Consider the following 27,111-nt stretch of genomic DNA (forward strand, 5'->3'; position numbering starts at 1 on the left):
CACACACCACTCTGTTTGGGTTTTACATCCCCTCCCTCCCTCCCTCCATCCCTCCCTCTCTCTCACACACACCACTCTGTTTGGGTTTTACATCCCCTCCCTCCCTCCCTCCCTCCATCCCTCCCTCTCTCTCACACACACCACTCTGTTTGGGTTTTACATCCCCCCCTCCCTCCCTCCCTCCATCCCTCTCTCTCTCACACACACCACTCTGTTTGGGTTTTACATCCCCCCCTCCCTCCCTCCCTCCCTCCATCCCTCTCTCTCTCACACACACCACTCTGTTTGGGTTTTACATCCCCCCCTCCCTCCCTCCCTCCCTCCATCCCCCTCTCTCTCACACACACACCACTCTGTTTGGATTTTACATCCCCTCCCTCATTCACTGCGAGAGAGAGGGAGGACAGAGAGAGAGAGGGATGGAAGGAAACAAGTTTTGAATACAAATGAGCTTCTCTCTAGCGGTACAGATACCACACATCCCTCTCTCTTACTCACACACGGATACACAATCTTCCACACACGCTGCCTCTCGGTCTCTATTGGAAGACAGCACATGCAGTAATTCCCGACACTTAATTGATTAGCCCAGGCTGCTTATTTGAAGTGGCTAATTAGAGGGGGAGTGTGCCGAGTGTGTGAGGAGGGCTGGGGAGTCGCTGGCGCGCTTTATCTCCGTGCGCGCGTGTGTGAGTGTCTGTCTGAGGAGCTCCAGTACCACGCTTCACTCTGGAGCAGGAGGAGGAGAGAAGAAGAAGAGAAGAGATAGAGAGGCAGCTGGGTGGGGAGATTTTCACAACACTTTCCCTCATCTGACATGGCCTCTGCGTAGGAATCTGGTGCCACGGCAACAGAGGAGCTAGGCAGCAGCGAGGTGTCTAAGGTAAGAGGGAGGGGGTGATGGGTTCTCCTCTCCTCTGTCTGCATGGGTTGCAGTATGAGGAGCATTAGCATGCTAGCATTGCGTTGTATGTCAATGGTTCAGATTGTGGTCTGATGCAGAGAGGCAGTGAGAGTGTTTTGGTGTTTATGTGGAGGTGAGGAGTGTTTCACCGTGGTATTCCCCAAAGGGAAGCTCTAATAACCTAGCGTTCTGAAATCCTATTAGGGTCCCCCCTACCTACACCCTCCACCGCCCTATTAATAGCGTGAAGTGGGATTGTCTCTCTGGCGGAGGGGGGGGGGGGTTATTACCGCTTGTAAGTGAAGGTGTGTGTGTGTGTGTGTGTGTGTGTGTGTGTGTGTGTGTGTGTGTGTGTGTGTGTGTGTGTGTGTGTGTGTGTGTGTGTGTGTGTGTGTGTGTGTGTGTGTGTGTTCATGCATTCTGCACACAGGATATCTGCAGATTCAGCATGTGGTCTGGTTTGAGTGAAACATGTCTGTCAAGAGCAAGGCACACACACTCAACATACTACCATCCTGCATGCTAACTACACACGCCTTGGAAATGCACCAAGACAACAGTACAGTGATTAAAGGGACTTGGACTGATCTCTTTGAACGTGATTGGTTATAGGAGAGTATTCAGCAGCACAGGATAGCCACACACAGGGTGAAAGAAAGAAGCAGACAGTGCCATGTAAATGCTGCATTGGACTGTACGAACACATTGAATATACTACCTTGTACCTCTCTGAATAGTACTGTGTCAGGGGGATGGCTACATTCAGGGATGAAAGGATCAACCAGACTGCCATATACAGTGCCCTTCAGAAAGTATCCACACCCCTTGACCTTTTCCACGTTTTGTTATGTTACAGTCTGAATTTAAAATGGATTAAATTAAGATTTTTTTGTCACTGGCCTGCACACAATACCCCATAATGTCGAAGTGGAAATATGTTTTACAAATTAATTAAAATTGAAAAACTGAAATATCTTGAGTCAATAAGTATTCAACCCCTTTGTTATGGCAAGCCTAAATAAGTTCAGGAGTATACATTTGCTCAACAAGTCACATAATAAATTGCATGGACTCACTGTGTGCAATAATATTGTTTAACATTATGTTTTAATGACCACATCATCTCTGTACCTGTTAGAGGAATTTAATTAAGGTCCCTCAGTCTAGCAGTGAATTTAAAACACAGATTCAACTACAAAGACGAGGGAGGTTTTCCAATGCCTCAGAAAGAAGGTCACCTATTGGTAGATGGGTAAAAAAAAAAGCAGACATTGAATATCCCTTTGTGCATGGTGAAGTTATTAATTACACTTTGGATGGTGTATCAATACACCCAGTACCAACAAAGATACAGGCATCCATCCTAACTCAGTAGCTGGAGAGGAAGGAAACAATTCAGGGATTTCACTATGAGGCAAATGGTGACTTTACTAAAGTAAAACTGCTAAATAAAAAATAAAAACATTATGTCGAGAATACGAAGCATTATGCTTGGGGCAAATTCAGCACAACAGTTCACTTCATATTTTCAAGCATGGTGGTGACTGCATCATATTATGGGTATGCTTGTCAATGGCAAGAACTAGGGAGTTTTTTAGGATAAAAAGTAATGGAATAGATCCTAAAGGAAAACCTGGTTCAGTCTCTTGATAGACTACTGAGACACTGGGAGACAAATTCACCTTTCAGCTGGACAATAACCTAAAACACAAGGCCAAATATTCGCTGGAGTTGCTTACCAAGACCACATTGAATGTTCCTGAGTAGCCTAGTTACAGTTTTGACTTAAATAGGCTTGAAAGTCTATGACAAGACTGGAAAAGGGCTGTCTAGCAATGAACAACAACCAACTTGACAGAGCTTGAAGAATTTTAAAAAGAGTAATATGCAAATATTGTACAATCCAGGTGTGCAAAGCTCTTAGACTTACCCAGAAAGACTCACCGCTATAATCACTGCCAAAAGGTGATTCTAAAATGTATTGACTCAGGGGTGTGAATACTGATGTAAATTCGATTTTTCATTTTCAGTAAATTTGCTAAAATGTTTTTACTTTGTCATTATGGGGTATTGTGTAGATAGGTAAGGAAAAAATATTGAATCCATTTTGAATTCAGGCTGTAACAACAAAATGTGGAATAAGTCAAGGGGTATGAATACTTTCTGAAGGCACTGTACATTGTACTTTGCCCTTTTATGTTCATATAGAATATTACAATATACATCTGTATAGATTAAATATCTGCACAGTTGTAATATCTGTGTGTAGTATCTCTCAGTATGTGGTAGAAATAGCTGGACGTGAAGGCAGCCGTGATCCAGATTGTAGTGTCCAATTAGCCTTTGTGTCCCCGGGCGGTGTGTGTCTGTACATGTGCCTGTGCGTGTGTATCGCACGCACGCGTGTTCATGTGTGTGTCTGAGGGAGGAGAGTGGACATATGGTTTCCTGGGCTCCTCTCCTAAGACTGTGGATTCAGACCAGCAGGATATTGTATAGTTCTCCTCCTCCTCATCCGTGTCAGCTAACTAGTCGCTTGTCTATTCATATTAACAACCTCATCCTCATCCTTTCATTCCCTTCACATGTCCTTTCCTCCTAACCCCCTTCTCTCATTCTTTTTCTTTTTCCTCCCTCTCTCTTTCCCTGGTATTTTCCTCTCTTCCCTCAATTTCTCTCACTTTTGTGTTTGTGTCTGTGGGCTGCAGTGTCTCAGTGATGACAGGCTGGCTGGGCTCTCTGACGGGTGGCAAGCCAACAAGATCAGGACTCCTGTCACCCTGCCTCCCTTTCAGATCAAATCCAGCTGGACTCACACACGCACACGCACACGCACACGCACGCACACGCACACGCATGCGCAGGCAGGCATATGCTAACAAGCAACACTCTCTCTCCTATCTCTGGGTAAATTGCCCCTGGTGTCCTACTTTTATCTTCCTCAACAAATCTCCCTCTCCTCCCTCTCCCTGCCCACCCATAAGGTTTCTACAAAATACTACATCTTGTCTGTTCGGTATGTAGCACATGTGGACACAAAGGCTTTCTCTTTGACAGACACTGTTCCATCTCAAATAGCAACACCTGTGTTCTGACCTGCTCCCATCCCTCCTCCTGACATCCTGATCTTAGGGACGTTAGATACCTGGCCGTCCACTCAGGCTGCATTACACTGCCCATCTGCTGCTGGGATCAGTAGAGCAGGATCACCAAAATACCCTGGGAGATTTTCCCTTACCTGGGGCCTCAGCTTGTTCAGTCACAGCTACAAGATGTTTGAGAGAGAGAGATATTTCTAAAAGCAGCCCTGCTTCGCTTTGTTCTCTCTGCTGCTAAGAGCCCAGTCCATTCCTTATTCATCCTCACAGCCTATTCTCTGACATCCTGCCAGACTGACTGTCAGTGGGGGGAGGGAAACAACACTAATTTCCTCAGAATAGAGGTCAATCCTGACAATGCCCAGGAAATGGGAACTCTCACAGACCAGAACCAAGCTATAGGATCTCTTCAGGATGAGTTCTGGTACACAGAGGTTGGAGGGTCATAAGAAGGTCCCTGCGTTTCACCTGACGACCTGACTAGCAATAGCCTATGACTAGGGCCTGTAGTTTTCCCTGTAGTCAGGGATAACCTCAGGTCCCAACTCAGGAGACTCCTCACTGACTGAGCACCATGTCCAGTTTGCATTGTTCCTGTCTGTCCCTTAGCCTTGCCTTGAACCGATAAGGCTAGCGTGTTGTATTCTTCCCCTCAAGGTAATTCTGCTGGGGATACAGTGTATTTTTATTTGACTTCACCTTTATTTAACTAGGCAAGTCAGTTAAGAACAAATTATTATTCTACCAAAAGGCAAAAGGCCTCCTGCAGGGACGGGGGCTGGGATAAAACATTTAAAAATTAAAAATATATAACTATAAGACAAAACACACATAAAGACAAGAGAGACAACCCAATACTACATGAAGCGATACCTAAGACAATAACATAGCAAGACAGCAACACATGACAACACAACATGTCAAGAACATGGTAGCAGCACAACATGACAAGAACATGGTAGCAACACAACATGGTAGCAGCACAAAACATGGTACAAACATTATTGGGCACAGACAACAGCACACAGGGCAAGAAGGTAGAGACAACAATACATCACTCAAAGCAGCCACAACTGTCAGTAAGAGTGTCCATGATTGAGTCTTTGAATGAAGAGATGGAGATAAAACTGTCCAGTTTGAGTGTTTGATGCAGCTCGTTCCAGTCACTAGCTGCAGTGAACTGAAAAGAGGAGCTACCCAGGGATGTGTGTGCTTTGGGGACCTTTAACAGAATGTGACCGGCAGAATGGGTGTTGTATGTGGAGGGCTGCAGTAGATATCTCCGATAGGGGGGAGTGAGGCCTAATATGGTTTTATAAATAAGCATCAACCAGTGGGTCTTGCGACGGGTATACAGAGATGACCAGTTTACAGAGGAGTTAGAGTGCAGTGATGTGTCCTATAAGTAGCATTGGTGGCAAATCTGATGTCCGATTGGTAAAGCACATCTAGCCGCTCGAGAGCACCCTTACCTGCCGTGTAAAGCGTGTAGACATGACATTGAATGAGACATGCAGACAGAGGGTTGTGCCTTGGTTGGAACATAATCTAATTCAGTATAGATGTGAACATAAATGTGATTATGCAAATGTCAAGAGCATATTTCTCATCTAAGACTACTTGTATCCATGTTGTGTATTGGCTGGATTTATGTTTATTCTAGCTCATAAAGGTTCCATTCATTATAGTGGCATTCAGTGTTAGATACAATCTGTATTTTCATTTCAGCACTGACTCATCAGGACTGAGGGAGAGGCTCATTACAGCACACTGATAGGCTTATTTGATACTATTTAGTTGTTTCTTTGTGTGTGTCGGGGAGAGTGGGAGGGAGTGTGTGTATGGGGGGAGGGGGGGGGTCTTTGCACTTTGTCTCATGGCCACAGAGGTAACATGTAAACAAAATTGTTATTCTGTATAAGAACATCAAGACCCATTGTTCCATCCAACGCTACATTCTTGTCATGGGATAAAACTTTATGTTTTACTTTAGATCTAAAGGCTAAGCTGACTTTTAGATCAAGACAACTCTTACTCACCTGGAACGCTCTTTCCTTCACAGGTGTGAGGAGAGAGAGAGTGCTGGAGAGAGAGAACGAGAGAAGGCAGGAGAGAGAGAACGAGAGAATGATGGCGGCGGAGGAGGAGAAGCCGGGTTTGAAGAGCAGCAGCTCCATCGTTCCCTGCTTCTTGTTTGTTGAGGTGAGTTGCCATGTCTTTCTTTTCCTGATTGGCTAAAATGACACTACTGGGAGGAGCTGATGAAATACCCTCTGGCTCCTCATGGGTACAGTAGGGCCTCTTCATGCTGGTTGATGATATCTCTTCATGGGGAATTTCCGTATCCCTTAACCTTCCCCATATTCAGTGTTTCACCCCCCTCCGCTCCTCTCAGAGCTCAATGAGCTCCATTCATTCTACTACTTGACCTCAATTGGCTGTTGTCTGCTGTCCAGCAGCCAGGGAACACTTTCTCATATTTAGCTTCAGTGGAAAATGTTGTAAATATTGTCAGCTCAACACACATCCACCACACTGCCACGGTCTCTCTGCCATGGCTGAGACAGTAACGTGGACATGGTATAAAATAGTTGTTATAGTATGCAATCTGTTCAGATGGCGCTTCCTGTCTTCACACTGCTACAATATGTGATCTCTGCTTCCTGTTTATATGAGTCTTTGCATCTGATCCATTGAAGTATTTAGCGATATCACAGCTAACTGTGTTTTGTATAGGTACTGGATGCTCTGCACACACTGTCAGGCACACACACACACACACACACACACACACACACACACACACACACACACACACACACACACACACACACACACACACACACACACACACACACACACACACACACACACACACACACACACACACACACACACAGACTACAGGCGCACACACACACACACAGGACAGGGTCTCTCCCGTAGGCGTGTCCCATATTGCTGTGGGAGCTACATTACTCAGAGGGTATTGAAGGTCTCTATGCTGCTAGATTATCGTCCACAATAAAAGCACTCCCATAGTCCACTGTGCCATCCCTCACACATATTTAATGTGAGGTGCAATAGGTGATATTTGAGGTACAAGGTGTTCTGTGTCATGTGAAATATGGAGGAGTATATGTGAGGTGTGATGTATGACATGTAAGGTGAAAAGAATTGTATGAGGAATGAAGTGCTATATACCTTGTGATATTCAGTACAGTTGCAGTGATATGTGGGATTTGTGGAATCATAATGTGTAATATGTGAGATAGCAGTGAGTGAGTGCAGAAGATGTGACAGTGTGGTCTGACTGAGACCCAACCATTTTAGCTCCCCTCTCCCCTGTCCCTCTCTCCTGATCCTCTCCCCTGTCCCTCTCCCCTGTCCCTCTCCCCTGATCCTCTCCCCTGACCCTCTCCTGTCCCTCTCCCCGTCCCCCTCCCCTGTCCCTCTCCCCTTTCCCTCTCCCCTGTCCCTCTCCCCTGTCCCTCTCTCCTGACCCTCTCCCCTGTCCCTCTCCCATGTCCCTCTCCCCTGATCCTCTCCCCTGTCCCTCTCCCCTGTCCCTCTCCCCTGTCCCTCTCTCCTGACCATCTCCCCTGTCCCTCTTCCCTGACCCTCTCCCCTGACCCTCTCCCCGTCCCCCTCCCCGTCCCCCTCCCCTGTCCCTCTCCCCTGTCCCTCTCCCCTGTCCCTCCTACCTGTCCCTCTCCCCTGTGACTCTCCCCGTCCCCCTCCCCTCCCCAGCGGTGTGCCACAGACAGACAGTGATTTAGACTGAGCCAGGACCTGCTCTTTTATTTAGACTCACACCTCATCAGCCCGTTTCCATGGAAACCAATCATCTGGATTAATTTTCTCTCTGTCTCTCCCTCTCTTCTGCCTCCTTTCATCCACTACCCACCCTCTTATGCAGGCTATAACCCCTCTCTCTCTCTCTCTCTCGCTCTCTCTCTCGCTCTCGCTCTCTCTCTCGCTCTCTCTCTCGCTCTCTCGCTCTCTCTCTCCCTGAAAGTCATAGATATTTGTTAGATATAGATACCTCCTTTCGTCTCTTCTATCTGAATGTGAATTTCAGCATCAATAGCGCTTATACAGGTCAGTTTCTCTCAGCACTGGGTTGATACAAAAGATGCATGGAAATGGCATTGTCAAAACACAGACATGCTTTTAGGAAATAATTCACTGTGTATATAAGTAATCAGGTGTAGCAGAGAACTCAGCTTTGGGGTTGTAAAGGCCACATTAACATAAACAGTTATCCAGACCAATGGAGGAGGAAATACAAAGTCCCCCTCCATGCCCCTCTGATAGCTTTGGATGTACTGCTATTGGACAGCCTGTGTCTTGTAACCTAATATTGAAGTGTCCTGTCCACACAGGACCATGTATGGGTTGTTACAGATTCAGTTTATGAAGTGTGGGAATGTGTTTTGTGTAATGGCTGCAGCTGCAATATGGAAGCAGGAATACCTAGCCGAATTGCTGGAAACATCATCTTCAATGAACAAAAACTTAAACCTGTAACAGTCCTGACCTATTTATGTTAGTTTTTATGTGTTTTTGGTCAGGGCATGTGTTTTGGGTGGGCAGTCTATGTTACCTGTTTCTATGTTGGTTTCGGTTTGCCTGGTATGGCTCTTGATTAGAGGCAGGTGGTTTGCATTTTCCTCTAATCAAGAGTCATATTTAGGTAGGGCATTATCACTGTGTGTTTGTGGGTGATTGTCTCCTGTGATGTCTTCGTGTTGTTTTCGTGTTGTTTCGATGTATTCACTTTTGGAGCTGTTTGGCTGTTCGTATGTTTCGATGTCCGTTCCTGTTCGTGAGTTTACGTTTGTCTATGTAAGTTTTATGTTCAGGTTGCGTCAACGTCGTTTTGTTATTTTGTAAGTTTTGAAAGTGTTTTGTTTTGTTTAGTCTACGTCGTATTTGTAATAAAAATGGCTTATTTCCCTGACTCCGCATTTTGGTCCGAAGATCCTTCTCTCCTCACCTCTTCCGAGGATGAGGAGAGCGACAGCTATTACAGAATCACCCACCAAAATACAGAGACCAAGCGGTATGGGAATGCTAAACGGAGTAAGGGACAGAAGAAGGAGCAATGGACATGGGACGATGTATTGAATGGAAAAGGTGTCTACACATGGGAGGAGATCCTAGCAGGTAGAGATCGCCTTCCATGGGAACAGCTGGAGGCACTGAGGAGAGCGGAGGCTACCGGAGAGAGGAACCGGAATTATGAGGGAACGCGTCTGGCACGGAAGCCGAAAAAGCCCGTGAGTAACTCCCTAAAATTTCTTGGGGGGGGGGCTAAAGGGTAGTGGGCCAAGGGCAGGTAGGAGACCTGCGCCCACTTCCCAGGCTAACCGTGGAGAGCGGGAGTACGGGCAGACACCGTGTTACGCAGTAGAGCGCACGGTGTCTCCTGTACGTGTGCATAGCCCGGTGCGGGTTATTCCACCTCCCCGCACTGGTAGGGCTAGATTGGGCATTGAGCCAGGTGTCATGAGGCCGGCTCAACGCGTCTGGTCTCCAGTGCGTCTCCTCGGGCCGGCATACATGGCACCTGCCTTACGCATGGTTTCCCCGGTTCGCCTACACAGCCCGGTGCGGGTTATTCCACCTCCCCGTACTGGGCGGGCGACCGGGAGCATTCAACCTGGTAAGGTTGGGCAGGCTCAATGCTCAAGAGAGCCAGTACGCCTGCACGGTCCGGTATTTCCGGCGCCACCTCCCCGCCCCAGCCTAGTACCTACAGTGCCTACACTACGCACTAGGCTACCAGTGCAGTTCCAGAGCCCTGTTCCTCCTCCACGCACTCTCCCTATAGTGCGTGTATCCAGTTCAGTGCCTCCAGTTCCGGCCCCACGCACTAAGCCACCTGTGCGTCTCCTAAGTCCTGTACACACTGTCACTTCTCCCCGTACTAGTCCTGAGGTGCGTGCCCTCAGCCAGGTGCCACCAGTGCCGGTACCACGCACCAGGTATAGAGTACGCTTTGAGAGTTCAGTGTGCCCTGTCCCTGCTCCACGCACTAGTAGGAAGGTGCTTATCATTAGCCCGGTGCCTCCAGTTCCGGCACCACGCACCAGGTCTACAGTGCGCCGTATCCGGCCAGAGCCATCCGTCTCCCCAGCGCCATCTGAGCCATCCGTCTCCCCAGCGCCATCTGAGCCATCCGTCTCCCCAGCGCCATCTGAGCCATCCGTCTCCCCAGCGCCATCTGAGCCATCCGTCTCCCCAGCGCCATCTGAGCCATCCGTCTGCCAGGAGCCTGCAAAGCCGCCCGTCTGCCATGAGCCTGCAAAGCCGCCCGTCTGCCATGAGCCTACAGAGCCATCCGCCAGACAGGAGCCGCTAGAGCCGTCAGCCAGACAGGAGCCGCTAGAGCCGCCCGCCAGACAGGATCTGCCAGAGCCGCCAACCAGACAGGATCTGCCAGAGCCGCCAACCAGACAGGATCTGCCAGAGCCGCCAACCAGACAGGATCTGCCAGAGCCGCCAACCAGACAGGATCTGCCAGAGCCGCCAACCAGACAGGATCTGCCAGAGCCGCCAACCAGACAGGATCTGCCAGAGCCGCCAAAGAGCCATGAGCAGCCAGAGCCGTCAGCCTGCCATGAGCGTCGAGAGCCGTCAGCCTGCCATGAGCGTCGAGAGCCGTCAGCCTGCCATGAGCGTCGAGAGCCGTCAGCCTGCCATGAGCGTCGAGAGCCGTCAGCCTGCCATGAGCGTCGAGAGCCGTCAGCCTGCCATGAGCGTCGAGAGCCGTCAGCCTGCCATGAGCGTCGAGAGCCGTCAGCCTGCCATGAGCGTCGAGAGCCGTCAGCCTGCCATGAGCGTCGAGAGCCGTCAGCCTGCCATGAGCGTCGAGAGCCGTCAGCCTGCCATGAGCGTCGAGAGCCGTCAGCCTGCCATGAGCGTCGAGAGCCGTCAGCCTGCCATGAGCGTCGAGATCCGTCAGCCTGCCATGAGCGTCGAGAGCCGTCAGCCTGCCATGAGCGTCGAGAGCCGTCAGCCTGCATGGACCTGCCAGAGCCGTCCAAACAGGACCTGCCAGAGTCCTTCAGCCGGGATCTGCCCCTTGTCCCGGTGTTGCCCCTTGTCCCGGTGTTGCCCCTTGTCCCGGTGCTGCCCCTTGTCCCGGTGCTGCCCCTTGTCCCGGTGCTGTCCCGGTGCTGTCCCGGTGCTGTCCCGGTGCTGTCCCGGTGCTGTCCCGGTGCTGTCCCGGTGCTGTCCCGGTGCTGTCCCGGTGCTGCCCCTTGTCCCGGTGCTGCCCCTTGTCCCGGTGATGGTCCTTATCCTGGTGCTGCCCCTTGTTTTTGTGCTGCCCCTTGTCCCGGTGCTACCCCTTGTCCCGGTGCTGCCCCTTGTTCCGGTGCTAGCTGTTTATTTAGGGGAAGCTAATGTTTGGGTGGTCAGTGGAAGGGGTAGAAAGAAGAGGGGAGTGACTATGGTGGTGCGGGGACAGCGTCCTGAACCGGAGCCACCACCGTGGTCAACTGCCCACCCGGACCCTCCCCTGGACTTTGTGCTGGTGCGCCCGGCGTTCGCACCTTGGGGGGGGGGGTACTGTAACAGTCCTGACCTATTTATGTTAGTTTTTATGTGTTTTTGGTCAGGGCATGTGTTTTGGGTGGGCAGTCTATGTTACCTGTTTCTATGTTGGTTTCGGTTTGCCTGGTATGGCTCTTGATTAGAGGCAGGTGGTTTGCATTTTCCTCTAATCAAGAGTCATATTTAGGTAGGGCATTATCACTGTGTGTTTGTGGGTGATTGTCTCCTGTGATGTCTTCGTGTTGTTTTCGTGTTGTTTCGATGTATTCACTTTTGGAGCTGTTTGGCTGTTCGTATGTTTCGATGTCCGTTCCTGTTCGTGAGTTTACGTTTGTCTATGTAAGTTTTATGTTCAGGTTGCGTCAACGTCGTTTTGTTATTTTGTAAGTTTTGAAAGTGTTTTGTTTAGTCTACGTCGTATTTGTAATAAAAATGGCTTATTTCCCTGACTCCGCATTTTGGTCCGAAGATCCTTCTCTCCTCACCTCTTCCGAGGATGAGGAGAGCGACAGCTATTACAAAACCATAAAGAAATAGTCAAATAATGTGCTCTACACACACTCTACTCTGACATTTAAAAAGCAACGATAACTGATTTACTCTCAATGTTTCAAATGCTTTATTTGGACGTTAAAATGACCCGTTCTGTTATACATTATGTGCTTTCCCCTCTTATTGAACATGTCCCACTTTTCTCAGCCACTGTTATGGACTGAATGGTTATGAGTCAGAATCATTTTGATGTTGGAGATTTCCGTGACTGCAGGGGTGTTTAATGTCTTTGGCATGAGCAGTACTCATAATGAGCAGTACTCATTTGTGTTTGTGTGTGGGCATCATCTATCTCTCACCACATGCAGTGTGATGGACCATTCCCCTCTACGTTTCATGCGAGGACTCTATACCCACCAGAGGGCACTGTTGATGTACTGTTAAGGCTTTCAGAGCTGCTTTTGGAAGCTCAGTAACACTGTTTCATTGTGGTGTTGTGTGTCTAAGTCAATTTGTCTTTATATTCTGCTAATGTTGTATTTAGCCAATGAAGCTCAGTTTGTTGTGTTGGTTTATTCACAGTAAGGACAAGGAATGGTAATGGTGACAATTTACGGTAATGAATATTCCACATCTGTCAATTTGAAAACGAGTTGCCTTAATTTTCATAGAATTTTAATTAATGTTCAGAAGAACACACACACACACACACACTCACACACACACAGCCTCATTAACACTTTAAATAGGTGAAAGAACATCTTTCCTTCTCTTTTGCTTCCTTCATCTCTAAAAATAACCCCGGTGTGTGATGGTGGGTAACACTTGTGTGATCACACCTGTCGTAGAGAGTCTTTCAAGTGAAGTGCACAAAGAACACACACACACACACACACATTTTTTTGAGTGCTGTGATCAGCTGGAGCCCTAAGACACAAAGAAAAACGGACTTTTCCTTTGGTTGCCATCTGGTAAATGTCCATTAAAGAGCTGCCCCTGCTTTATGTTTTGGCCTCTGAATCAAAGCAGGGAGAATGCACTCAGCACTCAGCCAGCCAGCCAGCCAGCCCAGCTTGAGGTAGCTACAGCACAGTGTTTTCAGCAGCTCTGCACTGTGGAAGGGAAAGTAGTTGTTCAAGTTAAATAATGAGAGGTGAAAAGACTGAGATTCGGAAGTCCCTATTTCAGAAGTATTTGGACAAATTCGTTGTTTGTTTTTGTTTCAGATTATGTTGTACCCAATAGAAGTGAATGTTTCATGGAATTAATTCTGAATAATGATGAGTGAGAAAGGTACAGAGGCATAAATATCATACCCTCCAAAAACTATGTATTGGGGGTGTGGTCTTTGTGCCTCTGTAACTTTCTTTCACACACATGATTCATTTAGGATTATCCGTAATCATGGTAGCATCCACATTAATGTAGATGTGGTCGGAAAAACATATTCTATTGTTATTTAGAATAAAAGTGACTCCAAATTGGCACAATACATTATTTACCATGAATTTCTATTGGGCAGAAAATTATCTGAAACCCAACCAAAACAAACAGCAAATGCATCCAACAAGTGTGTAGTAACAAGCTTGATGTAATCATTGCTTGCTAGGAATATAGGACCAAACACAAAACTTTTGACTACCTTAATACACATATACAGTGCATTGGTCAAGTATTCAGACCCCTTCACTTTTTCCACATTTTGTTACGTTACAGCCTTATTTTAAAATTGATTCAATTAGTTTTCCCCCATCATCAATCAACACACAATACCCCATAATAACAAAGTGAAAACAGGTTTTATTTTTTTTGCTAATTTATTACAAATTAAAAACACATACCTTATTTACATAAGTATTCAGACCCTTTGCTATGAGACCTGAAATTGAGCTTGGGTGCATCTTGTTTCCATTGAACGTCCTTGAGATGTTTCTACAACTTGATTGGAGTCCACCTGTGGTAAATTAAATTAATTGGACATGATTTGGAAAGGCACACACCTGTCTATATAAGGTCCCACAGTTGACAGTGCATGTCAGAGCAAAAACCAAGCCATGAGGTTGAAGGAATTGTCCGTAGAGCTCTGAGACAGGATTGTGTCGAGGCACAGATCTGGGGAAGGGTACCAAAAAATGTCTGCAGCATTGAAGTTCCCCAAGAACACAGTGGCCTCCATCACACAAGTTTGGAACCACCAAGACTCTTCCTAGAGCTGGCTGCCCAGTCAAACTGAGCAATCTTGAGAGAAGGGCCTTTGTCAGGGAGGTGACCAAGAACTCAATGGTCATTCTGACAGAGTTCCAGAGTTCCCCTGTGGAGATGGGAGAAACTTCCAGAAGGACAACCATCTCTGCAGCACTCCACCAATCAGGCCTTTATGGTAGAGTGGCCAGACGGAAGCCATTCTTCAGTAAAAGGCACATGATAGCCCACTTGGAGTTTGCCAAAAGGCACTTAAAGGACTCTAAGACCGTGAGAAGCAAGATTCTCTGGTCTGATGAAACCAAGATTGAACTCCAAACCCGGACTACGCTGGGCCAATTGTGCGTCACCCTATGGGACCCAATCACGGCCAGATGTGATACAGCCTGGATTAGAACCAGGGACTGTAGTGATGCTCTTGCACTGAGATGCAGTGCCTTAGACCGCTGCGCTACTTGGGTGTGGTGAGAGTTTAGATGCATGAAGTGCTTTTATTTATATAAGGTAAAACATATACAGTACCAGTCAAAAGTTTGGACACCTACTCATTCAAGGGTTTGTCTTAATTTTTAGTATTTTCTACATTGTAGAATAATAGTGAAGACATCAAAACTATGAAATAACACATATGGAATCATGTAGTAACCAAAAAAGTGTTAAACAAATAAAAATAAATTTTATTGTAGCCACCCTTTGCCTTGATGACAGATTTGCACACTCTTGGCATTCTCTCAACCAGCCTCATGAGGTAGTCACCTGGAATGCTTTTCCAACAGTCTTGAAGGAGTTCCCACATATTCTTAGCACTTCTTGGCTGGTTTTCCTTCACTCTGCGGTCCAACTCATCAAAACCATCTCAATTGGGTTGAGGACGGGTGATTGTGGAGGCCAGGTCATCTGATGCTGCACTCCATCACTCTCCTTCTTGGTCAAATAGCCCTTACACAGCCTGGAGGTGTGTTTTGGGTCATTGTCCTGTTGAAAAACAAATGATAGACCCACTAAGTGCAAACCAGATGGTATGGCATATCGCTGCAGAATGCTGTGGTAGCCATGCTGGTTAAGTTTGCCTTTAATTCTTAGTAAAGGTGACATTCTGTACTGTTGCCTTGTATGAAACATTTTATTTCAAATCCAAAATGCCGGAGCATAGAGCCAAATTAAACGTTCTAGCTTCACTGTCCAAATAAATATGAATAAATGCATAGGGGAGCGTATATTAAAGGTGGATTTACATTAGTAAAATATGTCTAGTGAGATCTATCAGATTAGCAACTTTTCTATTTACACTAGCCTTTGATGTGGTGTGACCAAAGCCACATTCCTGCTTCATGTGTGAGTGTAGCTATTAGCATACTGTTAATGTCATAGTATATGGACAAACACAATGAGAATAGCAATTCAAACTATACAGGAGCTTCTCATCTAAACCATATTGCACATAGTGTTGCAGACTTGATTAATGCAATGATTCACGAATTTGGCTAACAAAGCAAGAATGCTGCCTACTGGTATTAGGGTAATTAAGGTAATTCTTGCATGGACATGTGGTGTGGGAGAGCTGTTATCTTTACACTGTACCACTCAGAGGGCGGTATGTGGTGTAGATTTCTTCCGCACTACCTCTGGAGGTAGTGTGGGAGACATCTCTTAAAGAGAGATTTAGATTGAGAGCATGTTGACGAGCAGCATCACCGCTTGGTATGGCAACTGCTTGATATGCGATGGCAAGGCGCAACAGAGGATAGTGTGTACGGCCTAGTACATCACTGGGTCCGGGCTCCCTGCCAACCAGGACCTCTATACCAGCCAGTTTCAGAGGAAGGTCCTAAATAATGTCAAAGACTCCAGTCACCCAAGTCATAGACTGTTCTCTCTGCTATCGCATGGCTAGCAGTAGCAATGCACCAAGTCTGGAATCAACAGACCATGAACAGCTTCTACCCCCAAGCCATGAGATAACTAACTAGTTAGTCTGGCTAGCTATTTGGTTAACTATTTAACTATCTGCATCAACCCTTTTTGCACTAACTTTTTTTGACTCATCTCATACACTGGTGCTACTTTTATCTATCATCATATCACTTTATTACTAGTTATATGTACATATCTACCTCAATTACCTCGTACCCCTGCATATCGACTCAGTAATTGTACCCCGTATATATAGCCAAGTTATCGTTACTCATTGTGTATTTACTATTACTTTTATTATTACGTGTTTTACTTTTCTATTGTTCTCTATTTTCTTTCTCTCTGCATTGTCGGGAATGGCACGTAAGTATTCATTTCACTGTTAGTCTGCACCTGTTTACGAAGTGACGAATAAAATTGTATTTGATGATTTGATTAGAATGTAGATCCGTCTCTTTACACTACACAAATATCTCTCCTGGACCTAGTTTGTGTTATCAAAGAGGCTCTAAAGCATTCCTGATTGGAGCATTCAACCATTTTGCATTCAGGAAGTTTTTTATTCATTTTTTTAATTTCACCTTTTATTTAACCAGGTAGGCCAGTTGAGAACAAGTTCTCATTTACAACTGCGACCTGGCCAAGATAAAACATAGCTGTCACGGCCGTCGTTGGAAGGAGACCAAGGTGCAGCGTGGTGAGCGTACATTTTATTTTATTTTAGGAAATGTCGCCAACAAAACAAAGAAACGACCATGAAGCTTAACAGGGCTATAATGCCACTAACAAAGTTAACTACCCACAAACACCAAAGGAAAAAAGTCTGCCTAAGTATGATTCCCAATCAGAGACAACGATAGACAGCTGTCCCTGATTGAGAACCATACCAGGCCAAAACATAGAAACACAAACATAGAATTAAAGAACATAGAATGCCCACCCAAATCACACCCTGACCAAACCAAAAAGAGACATAAAAAAGGCTCTAAGGTCAGGGCGTGGCAATAGCAGTGCAACATAAACAACAACACAGAGTTTCACATGGGATAAACAAACGTACAGTCAATAACAAAATAGAAAAATCTATATACAGCGTGTGCAAATGTAGTAAGGCAATAAATAGGTCATAGTGGCAAAATAATTACAATTTAGCAATTAAACACTGGAGTGATAGATGTGCAGATGACAATGTGCAAGTAGAGAAACTGGGGTGCAAAAGAGCAAAAATAAATAACAGTATGGGGATGAGGTAGTTGGGTGGGCTATTTTCAGATGGGCTGTGTACAGGTGCAGTGATCGGTAAGCTGCTCTGACAGCTGATGCTTAAAGTTAGTGAGGGAGATCTAAGTCTCCAGCTTCAGTGATTTTTGCAATTCGTTCCAGTCATTGGCAACAGAGAACTGAAAGGAAAGGCTGCCAATAGGAGTTGGCTTTGGGGATGACCAGTGAAATATACCTGCTGGAGTGCGTGCTACAGGTGGGTGCTGCTATGGTGACCAGTGAGCTGAGATAAGGCATGGCTTTACCTAGCAAAGACTTATAGATGATCTGGAGCCAGTGGGTTTGGCGACGAGTATGAAGCGAGGGCCTACGAGAGCATACAGGTCGCAGTGGTGGGTAGTATATGGGGCTTTGGTGACAAAACGGATGCCACTGTGATAAACTACATCCAATTTGCTGAGTAGAGTGTTGGAGGCTATTTTGTAAATGACATCGCCGAAGTCAAGGATCGGTAGGATAGTCAATTTTACGAGGGTATGTTTGGCAGCATGAGTGAAGGAGGCTTTGTTGCGAAATAGGAAGCCGATTCTAGATTTAATTTTGGATTAGAGACGCTTAATGTTAGTCTGGAAGGAGAGTTTATAGTCTAACCAGACACCTAGGTATTTGTAGTTGTCCACATAAGTCAGAACCGTCCAGAGGAGTGATGCTAGTCGGGCAGGCGGGTGCGGGCAACGATCGATTGAAGAGCATGCATTTAGTTTTACTAGCATTTAAGAGCAGTTGGAGGCCACGGAAGGAGTGTTGTATGGCATTGAAGCTCGTATGGAGGTTTGTTACACAGTCCAAAGAAGGGCCAGAGGTATACAGAATGGTGTCGTCTGCGTAGAGGTGGATCAGAGAATCACCAGCAGCAAGAGCGACATCATTGATACATACAGAGAAAAGAGTCGGCCCGAGAATTGAACCCTGTGGCACCCCCATAGAGACTGCCAGAGGTCCGGACAACAGGCCCTCCGATTTGACACACTGAACTCTATCTGAGAAGTAGTTGGTGAACCAGACGAGGCAGTCATTTGAGAAATCAAGGCTGTTGAGTCTGCCGATAAGAATGCGGTGATTGACAGAGTCGAAAGCCTTGGCCAGGTCAATGAAGACAGCTGCACAGTACTGTCTTTTATCGATGGCAGTTATTATATCGTTTAGTACCTTGAGCGTGGCTGAGGTGCACCCATGACAAGCTCGGAAAACAGATTGCATAGCGGAGAAGGTACGATGGGATTCGATATGGTCGGTGATCTGTTTGTTAGCTTGGCTTTCGAAGACTTTAAAAAGGCAGGGCAGGATAGATATAGGTCTAACAGTTTAGGTCTAGAGTGTCCCCCCGTTTGAAGAGAGGGATGACCACGGCAGCTTTCCAATCTTTAGGGATCTCAGACGATATGAAAGAGAAGTGGGTGATTGTTGTCGCTGTAGCCAGCTGTCAACAAATCTTCTGTGAATGTGGTCTCTTAGTACCACTTTGTCAAAGCTCCCCATCCTTTTACTGTTTCATTTATAATACCTCAGTTGGGATTAAATGTGTTTCAAAACATTTATGAATATGTGGAAACACCTTAAGCAGTTGCCTGCATAACATTCTGCACTCCCCTTTCTCACTCAGTAGACGTCCATACACCCAGTTCTAATATGGTTACATGTCTAAGGATATTTCAATATATCAATTTAGAACCCAATACCGTAGACTGCAGCTTTTACTGCTATTCCAGTGTAATTACATATTTATAAAGGACCTGCAATGTAAAGATTTTATAAGCCTTCATTCACATCCTTTGCAGGTGAGTGTGTCTACACTCATAAGAAGCAGGTACTGTGATATGTGCTGTAGCAGTAATGTATGTGTTTTTGCAGTGTAATCAGTGTAATGTGGGTACAGGGTCTCCTCCCTGGTTCCACACTATGCAGGGGTGTGGATCTGACTGAATATTTACACCCAGTGAGTCAGGCCCCCCTGTGTGTTGGTCTGTGGGTCTGTTTACCAGCCATTATAACCCAGTTTACAGCCCCACCCATCCTCACATAGTATACGACAGAGACATCACTGGGACAAAAGAAGAGCTATACTGAAAATAGGGAGAGAGGGATTTCATGACAAGAGGGGGAAATCAGAGGCTAAGATAAGAGTTACATGGAAAAGAAAGAATGGTTGGGAGAGGGAGTGAAGATTGAAAAGCAGAAACAGAGAGAAAGAGATATTTCAAGAAGGAGCCCTAGAGATGTTTTCTGGAGGACGATCTAAGCTCAGCTCACATCTCTCCCTTTTGTACCCATTCTACTCTCCCCCTCCTCCACTCTTTCACAGAGATCGGTCATCTCTCTCTTCCTCTCTCTTCCTCTCTCTCGCTCTTACTCTCTCTACCTCTATCTCTCTCTCTCTCTTTTTCTCACACACACACAGCCCTGAAAGCATGCCAAACTACCAACGTCTCTATGCTACAGTACCTCTCATATGCCAGTTTCACTCTCCTCCCTCTCTCCACTCTCAACCTTTCTCTTTTCCTGTCCCCTCCACTCCCCCGCCATCCCGGCCTCTCTTTCCTCCCTCCATCCTTGTACACCTCTTCCTCTGCCTTTCTTTCTTCCTCCCACCACTGGGAACTGTGCAGCCCCAACAATGCACAGAGACATACTTCTTGTTAATTTAATCTCCCATCCCTCCTCATCCATCTATTTTTCCTCCTCCATCTCCGTTATTTTGCTCTCTCATGCTTTCACGCTCTCTCTCTGTCTCTCTCTCTTTCTCTGTCTCTCTCTCTCTGTCTCTATCTCTGTTTCTCTCTCTGTCTGTCTCTCTCACACTCACTCACACTCACTCACACTCACTCACACTCACATTCTCTCACACTCACACGTTTCTATTGACTATTATCTGCTCTGTCAAATAGTCACATGATCAGCTGCTGGCTGGCAGAATGAGCAAAAAATTCTATCACTAATGTTGCTAGCTATTCAACATGTGAGTCTGATAGATGTTGAGATGGATTTTATGAAAGAAATGAAGAGAAAGGATTGAAGAAAATTAAGAGTATAATTTTCTTCAATCAATCTCCATTCCAGCCTCACTAATCTCCCATTCAGCTCACCTGTTTGTCTGGCACACGCCTGAGATCAGGATTAGACCACAGCCCTGCCAACCCTACTGTAGTCTATAGCTGAGCTATAATTAACACTGACCTTCTGTCAGCTGCATGGATGGAAACATCTACCTAGGAGAGATTTGGTTGTTGACACACAATAAGAGTATAGTAAGTTGTATGTAATGAGGGCAGCACCAACTCCTTAGACTGAGGATGCCAGTGATAACTGTCTCTGTGTTGTTGCATCGTGTCTTATAGTGTTGAGGGCAGGAGTGATCTCTCTTCTCCACATGCATTGGTCAGTACCCTGGAGAGGGGTGTGTGTTTTTAAAAGGTTACGCAACGTCCATTTGAGCCCCCCTCCCAGCCCACTTTACAGTCAGTTACAGAGGAGCCTCCCAGCTCAACATGCGATTCAGCACACGCAAACACTTAGGGTAAGGGAAGCAAGTTGAAGGGAATTTTCTTTAATCTACTTAATGAATCATAAAATCATCTGTTTTTGTGCCCTCTACCCTCACCGTTGGACCTGGTCCTCAGTGAATGTTATTTTTGTGACTGTGGAGGGGGGAGAGAGGGGACTTCTGCTGCCACCACCACCACCCCCAGTCCTGCACCTGTTCCCTGCATTCCCCCTCCTCTCTCGCCATGTCTCCTGTCATGTCTGGGCGGTTCAGTGTAGTGTGTGTGATGGCAGTAGAGTGGAAGGCTGTTAGGGGCTCTTAATGGACAGCGTGTGTTTGACGTGGGTCCTTGTGCCCAGCTCTCCATCTGAACCCGCACACCCCACCCAGCAAAACACAAAACTGCTCTTTCAGAGCACACTGCTTTAGCAGAACCAAGAGACATGGCTGTTCCTCCTGAGAAAAACATATTGTATGTTGAGACAAAACTATGTACAAATATTTCAGCTGACCCTGTGTTAGAGTATGGTGGTCAGTGGTAGTGAGCATCACGCTACACAGTCTTGTCCACTCAGCATGGGAGTCCATCTGCAAAGTTGTCCTCTCAGTGGGGGATGAAGTCTGTCAGCAGAGCTTGGAGTGATGGAGTAAGGTTAGACCGTGTACTGTAAGACGGAGGGAGAGAATGCATCATACATGGAGGCAGAGAAAAGCACTTTGAAAAGCAAACTGCATCTCTACAGATGCAGGATCTTAATTTCCTCATTCTTTTGATGCTGAGAATTTTTCTGCCCTGCAGGAAATGCAAACTTGCGAAGTGTATTTGAGTATTAAAAAGGCTTCTAAAGTTTGTCATTTCCACTTAAAAATGTCAGAATTGATTTTCTGTATCAACCCCTACAAAAAGGATTCAAATGTTCTGTTGCTGCAGGATTATTTTCCTGCTGCAGCAAACTGGCTCAAATTAAGATCCTACAAAATCCCCCATAACATTCATAAAACATCATATAACATACATGACATAGGTTGTTTACAGGCCTGCTTACACATGAATGGCAGGCACAGAGGTCAGGAATAGTATATTATGTACTCTTTAGGGAGATACCCTGAGTGTACAAAACATTAGGAACACCTGCTCTTTCCATGACATACCGTAGACAGACCAGGTGAAAGCTATGATCCCTTATCGATGCCACTTGTTAAACCCACTTTAAATCAGTGTAGATGAAGGGGAGGAGACAGGCTAAAGAAGGATTTTCAAGCCTTGAGACATGGATTGTGTATGTGTGCCATTCAGAGGGTGAATGGGCAAGACAAACTATTTAAGTGCCTTTGAACTGGGTATGGTAGTAGGTGCCAGGCGCACTGGTTTGAGTGTGTCAAGAGCTGCAGTGCTGCTGGGTTTTTCACCGTTTCTTGTGTGTACCAGAATGGTCTACCACCCAAATAACATCCAGCCAACTTGACACATCTATGGGAAGCACAACTTGGTGTCAAAATGGGCCAGTATCCCTGTGGAACCCTTTCGACACCTTGTAGAGTCCATGGCCCAACGAATCAAGGCTTGCTGAGGGCAAAAGGAGGTGCGACTCAGTATTCGTAAGGTGTTACTAATGTGTTTTACATTCAGTGTCAACAGCGTGCTCTTACCAGCCCAGTCTTGATCTGAGATCTGAGTTCTTGTATCAGTATTATAGGGAACATGGATTACAACCCTATTTTTAATGAAAAGGACAAAAGAAAAGATTTAGGATTACACCCAAGGATTAGGATTAGGATGTGGAGTTAGGATAATGATAAATGTTTTATCTGGAAGCTTGGGGTGAGAGTGATGGAGTATTCCCTGAGTTTAGTGGCGTAGTCTAAATGGTGTCTTCAAGAACTTTATGTCTTTCTGGTCTGTCCTGAACACAGATGTACAGCTCTGAAATATTTACCAGAGTTAAAGCATTCTATGTTAGAGAACAGCTGGGAAAATACGAGTGGAGGAGACGTGGAGAACAGTAAACCCTGAGGGGAGACTGAGGGGAGAAAGAGTGTTTTAGGAGGTGAATCAGGGGGCTGAGAGAGGGGAAAGTAAAGGTTAAGATTTGAGGCAGATGAAGAAAGACAGGACATAAAATGGGACATGTTGAAAGGAAAATATATACACACAATATGAAATTCCTAACTTCATACTTAAGCAAGGAGGTGGAACAGTATTTTCAGAAAAAGGCTAAATTACTTCCTGTCTGTGTCATTTTGAATAAAGGCTGGATGTAACGGCGTTCCTCCTCCTCTTCATACGAAGAGGAGGAGTAGTGATTCGACCAACGTGCAGCGGGTTGTGAATACATAATGATTTATTAGACAAACGACGAAACACGAAAACAAACACTTGGAAAGATTTACAAAATAACAAAACAACGTAGACTGACCTGAACTTAAGAACTTACATGTAACACGAAGAACGCAAGAACAGGGAAAAACAGACTACACAAAAACCGAACGAACAAACATACCGAAACAGTCCTGTGTGGCGCAACATACACAGACACGGAAGACAACCACCCACAACAAACAATGTGAAACAACCTACCTTAATATGACTCTCAATTAGAGGAAACGCCAAACACCTGCCTCTAATTGAGAGCCATACCAGGCAACCCATTAACCCAACATAGAAAACACATAACATAGACTACCCACCCAAATTCACGCCCTGACCAATTAAACACATACCAAAACAACAGCAAACAGGTCAGGAACGTGACACTGGATGTGTATGACATGCCAGCCTTTGTTGCAAAGGGGAACGGCAGGGTAACTGTGTTCAGCAGTGTGGGTGTCACGACTGCTACTCAAACTGTGGTCATTGAAGGTAATGACAATTATGTGTTTGGGTGCTAACAATGCAAGACCCCAAGCAAGAAAATAATCTCTCTGCAAGGGAGGCAGGTCATTTTGAAATGATTACACCACAAACAACACATAACAGAGCAAGAACAACACTAAAGTGGGACTAGCTAGCACAATACCTCCCTGCAAAACACCTGATCAGGAGAACATAGTTGTATAACTGTATAACCACAGTCAGGATACCTGAGCGAATGTCCACTTGCTTAGGCTCGGAAACAGAATAGTTCCAAATGTAGATCTGTTAAACTATTCAGTCTTATGAAACATGCTTAATAACTTAAATTACCTTGAAGAAAATGAAGAGGACAAACTGTTTTAACATTCATCATCACATTAGATAGTCCCTGGCCACGACCCAGAAGTGTGTGACTAAGAATAAAGGAAGAGCTTTCTAGTTGGGCGCAGCGCTCTGCGGGTGGTCCTCAGTTAGGTCCATGTCAATTAACACGTAATGATCTTAGAATAGAGGAGAAGAGGTGCCTGTCACTCTGCATCTTCCTCCAGGAACCATCATTTCCTGAAAAAAAAAAAAAACACCATCCCAACTGAACAGGCTGAAATTCCATGATTTTATTTTTCAACAGCTCTTACACAGTAAGTGCATTATCATTTTCACAATTTCAGAGTGTTATTTTGACCTCATAGAGTGTAATTTATTTTTTATTTTTTAACTATTCTGCCCCTTTTAAAGGATTTTTTTCATACTGGCTGATGGCCCACATTGTAAACAGTACTACCATGTTTCCCATTGTGACCATCCAATCACAGGTTGCGAATTATGACTGACCAGGGATTGGTTGACATGAGTTCTGACAGCAGCACAGCTGGACCAGTCAGATACAAGCAGATTTGTGTGTGTGTGTGTGTGTGTGTGTGTGTGTGTGTGTGTGTGTGTGTGTGTGTGTGTGTGTGTGTGTGTGTGTGTGTGTGTGTGTGTGTGTGTGTGTGTGTGTGTGTGTGTGTGTGTGTGTGTGTGTGTGTGTGCGTGTGTGTGTGTGTGTGTGTGTGTGTGAGAGAGAGTGAGAGATACTGTAGACAGTGATTGAGTGTGAGAGAGGGAGAGAGAGATACTGTAGACAGTGATTGAGTGTGAGAGAGGGAGAGAGAGATACTGTAAACAGTGATTGAGTGTGAGAGAGGGAGGAAGAGATACTGTAGACAGTGATTGAGTGTGAGAGAGGGAGGAAGAGAGAGACAGAGAGAGAGCAGCAGAGGGAGGTTGAGGAGGTGCCAGGGTGTAAATAATGTGTCTGAACATCACCGGTCCAACAAGTCAGATGAAAGTGAGACTGGCACAAAAAACAACAAACCCACAACTGGATTTGGACAAGAGGGCACCTGAATGGGCATAATGTCCTCACTACTGTTACTGTGTCTTATTGATCTACTGTATGTACTGCTACTGACACAATACCATACATTTTCTCATATGTCTTTAAAATGTATTACTGTGAGATGGACAGTTCTCAGAATGAAATGATTAAAATCCAACCCAGATCCCTCCCAGATCATATGTAAAATAATGGTACGGGAAAATGATATGACTCACTCCTACTTCAAAATATCTCTGTTTCTCTCCAGGCTGTTGGGGATAAAGATACACAATGAGAGAATAACATTGGCTTGGGATGTGATAAATCAGGGGCTGTGGGTATCATTGTTGATAAGATAATGTTGTACGTGGAATAGGCTAGGTAGGTAATAGGTAAAGTCCCCCCTTATCTCAGCTCGCTGGTCACCATAGCAACGCCCACCCGTAGCACGCGCTCCAGCAGGTATATCTCTCTGGTCACCCCCAAAACCAATTCTTCCTTTGGCCGCCTCTCCTTCCAGTTCTCTGCTGCCAATGACTGGAACGAACTACAAAAATCTCTGAAACTGGAAACACTTATCTCCCTCACTAGCTTTAAGCACCAGCTGTCAGAGCAGCTCATAGATTACTGCACCTGTACATAGCCCATCTATAATTTAGCCCAAACAACTACCTCTTTACCTACTGTATTTATTTATTTTGCTCCTTTGCACCCCATTATTTCTATCTCTACTTTGCACCTTCTTCCACTGCAAACCAACCATTCCAGTGTTATTTTTTACTTGCTATATTGTATTTACTTCGCCACCATGGCCTTTTTATATTTATATTTATTTATATATATATTTTGTTTACCTTCACCTCCCTTATCTCACCTCACTTGCTCATATTGTATATAGACTTATTTTTCACTGTATTATTGACTGTATGTTTGTTTTACTCCATGTGTAACTATGTGTTGTTGTATGTGTCGAACTGCTTTGCTTTATCTTGGCCAGGTCGCAATTGTAAATGAGAACGTGTTCTCAATTTGCCTACCTGGTTAAATAAAGGTGAAATAAATAAATAAATAAATAAAGGCTACACTATTGCAGATGTGTTACTTAAACATAAACCTACTCCGCATACTAATTGTTAGGATAGAAAATACAGTTAATAAACAGTATAATTTAATATAACACCAATTATAAAGTATATGAGGTTATGTTTAGCTCTTATGTATCTTTCAGTGATGCTCCTGGTCTTCATTACTCTTACAATGTTCTCCCTTGAATCATTCTGAATGAGGACAAGATCACGCTAACCTAAATATACTATACCTCCACACTTTATGCAATCATAAATCATGCTGAGAGGAAATGAAATTACACAATATTGTGAACTCATCTCTACCGTTATATTCTTCACCATGACAACGGCACACGGCATAACATGTCTCTCTCTCAAGGGAGGGTAGAGAGAGTGAAGACGATTCTGAACAAATCAAAAAATATATAAATATCTGAGTACCCTGGTCTGGTGTGTGTGTGTGTGTGTGTGTGTGTGTGTGTGTGTGTGTGTGTGTGTGTGTGTGTGTGTGTGTGTGTGTGTGTTGCAGATGTCTGCAGTGTCTATGGTCAGAGGACAATGGAGCACAGATAATATCCTAAGGGAGTGTGAAGCTGAAACATGTCCCCTCACCCAGCACCATGTTCCTAGCTAAGTGGAAGGAAAGGGGCTATTACTATCCCTTCACTTCCATGATAAACCAGGCCATACAGCTAGGATTTGTTTTGTGTATATGAGTTAAAAAGTCAGATGCAGCTCCATTCCACCATACTACTGTACAGTGTACATTCCATGAGATACGAAAAGTAATGGAAAAGTATATTTTGGTCTATTCAAGATGGGGGAAAATATTACATGTAGACACCGTTTTCATATATTTTTTTTTAACTGTAGGACGACTTGCAATTGAGTTGATATC

At 45.3% G+C, this 27,111-nt stretch overlaps 1 protein-coding gene across 4 annotated transcripts in view; it reads left to right on the forward strand.

Annotated features, from left to right (window-relative positions):
* Window positions 1-414: 414 nt before the first annotated feature.
* LOC129833365 (phospholipid phosphatase-related protein type 5-like) overlaps window positions 415-27,111 on the forward strand; it is a 62,302-nt gene continuing 35,605 nt past the window's right edge. The window contains exons 1-2 of one of the 4 annotated variants that reach the window (XM_055897917.1): window positions 415-883; window positions 6,065-6,204. In XM_055897917.1, the coding sequence (XP_055753892.1) occupies window positions 6,130-6,204 (75 nt within the window). In that variant the 5' untranslated portion in view covers window positions 415-883; window positions 6,065-6,129. The remainder of the gene's footprint in view (window positions 884-6,064; window positions 6,205-27,111) is intronic. The other 3 variants (XM_055897914.1, XM_055897913.1, XM_055897912.1) reach the window with 3 other exon arrangements.

This window comes from Salvelinus fontinalis, chromosome 34, assembly GCF_029448725.1.
Source record: "Salvelinus fontinalis isolate EN_2023a chromosome 34, ASM2944872v1, whole genome shotgun sequence".
Taxonomy (NCBI): domain Eukaryota; kingdom Metazoa; phylum Chordata; class Actinopteri; order Salmoniformes; family Salmonidae; genus Salvelinus; species Salvelinus fontinalis.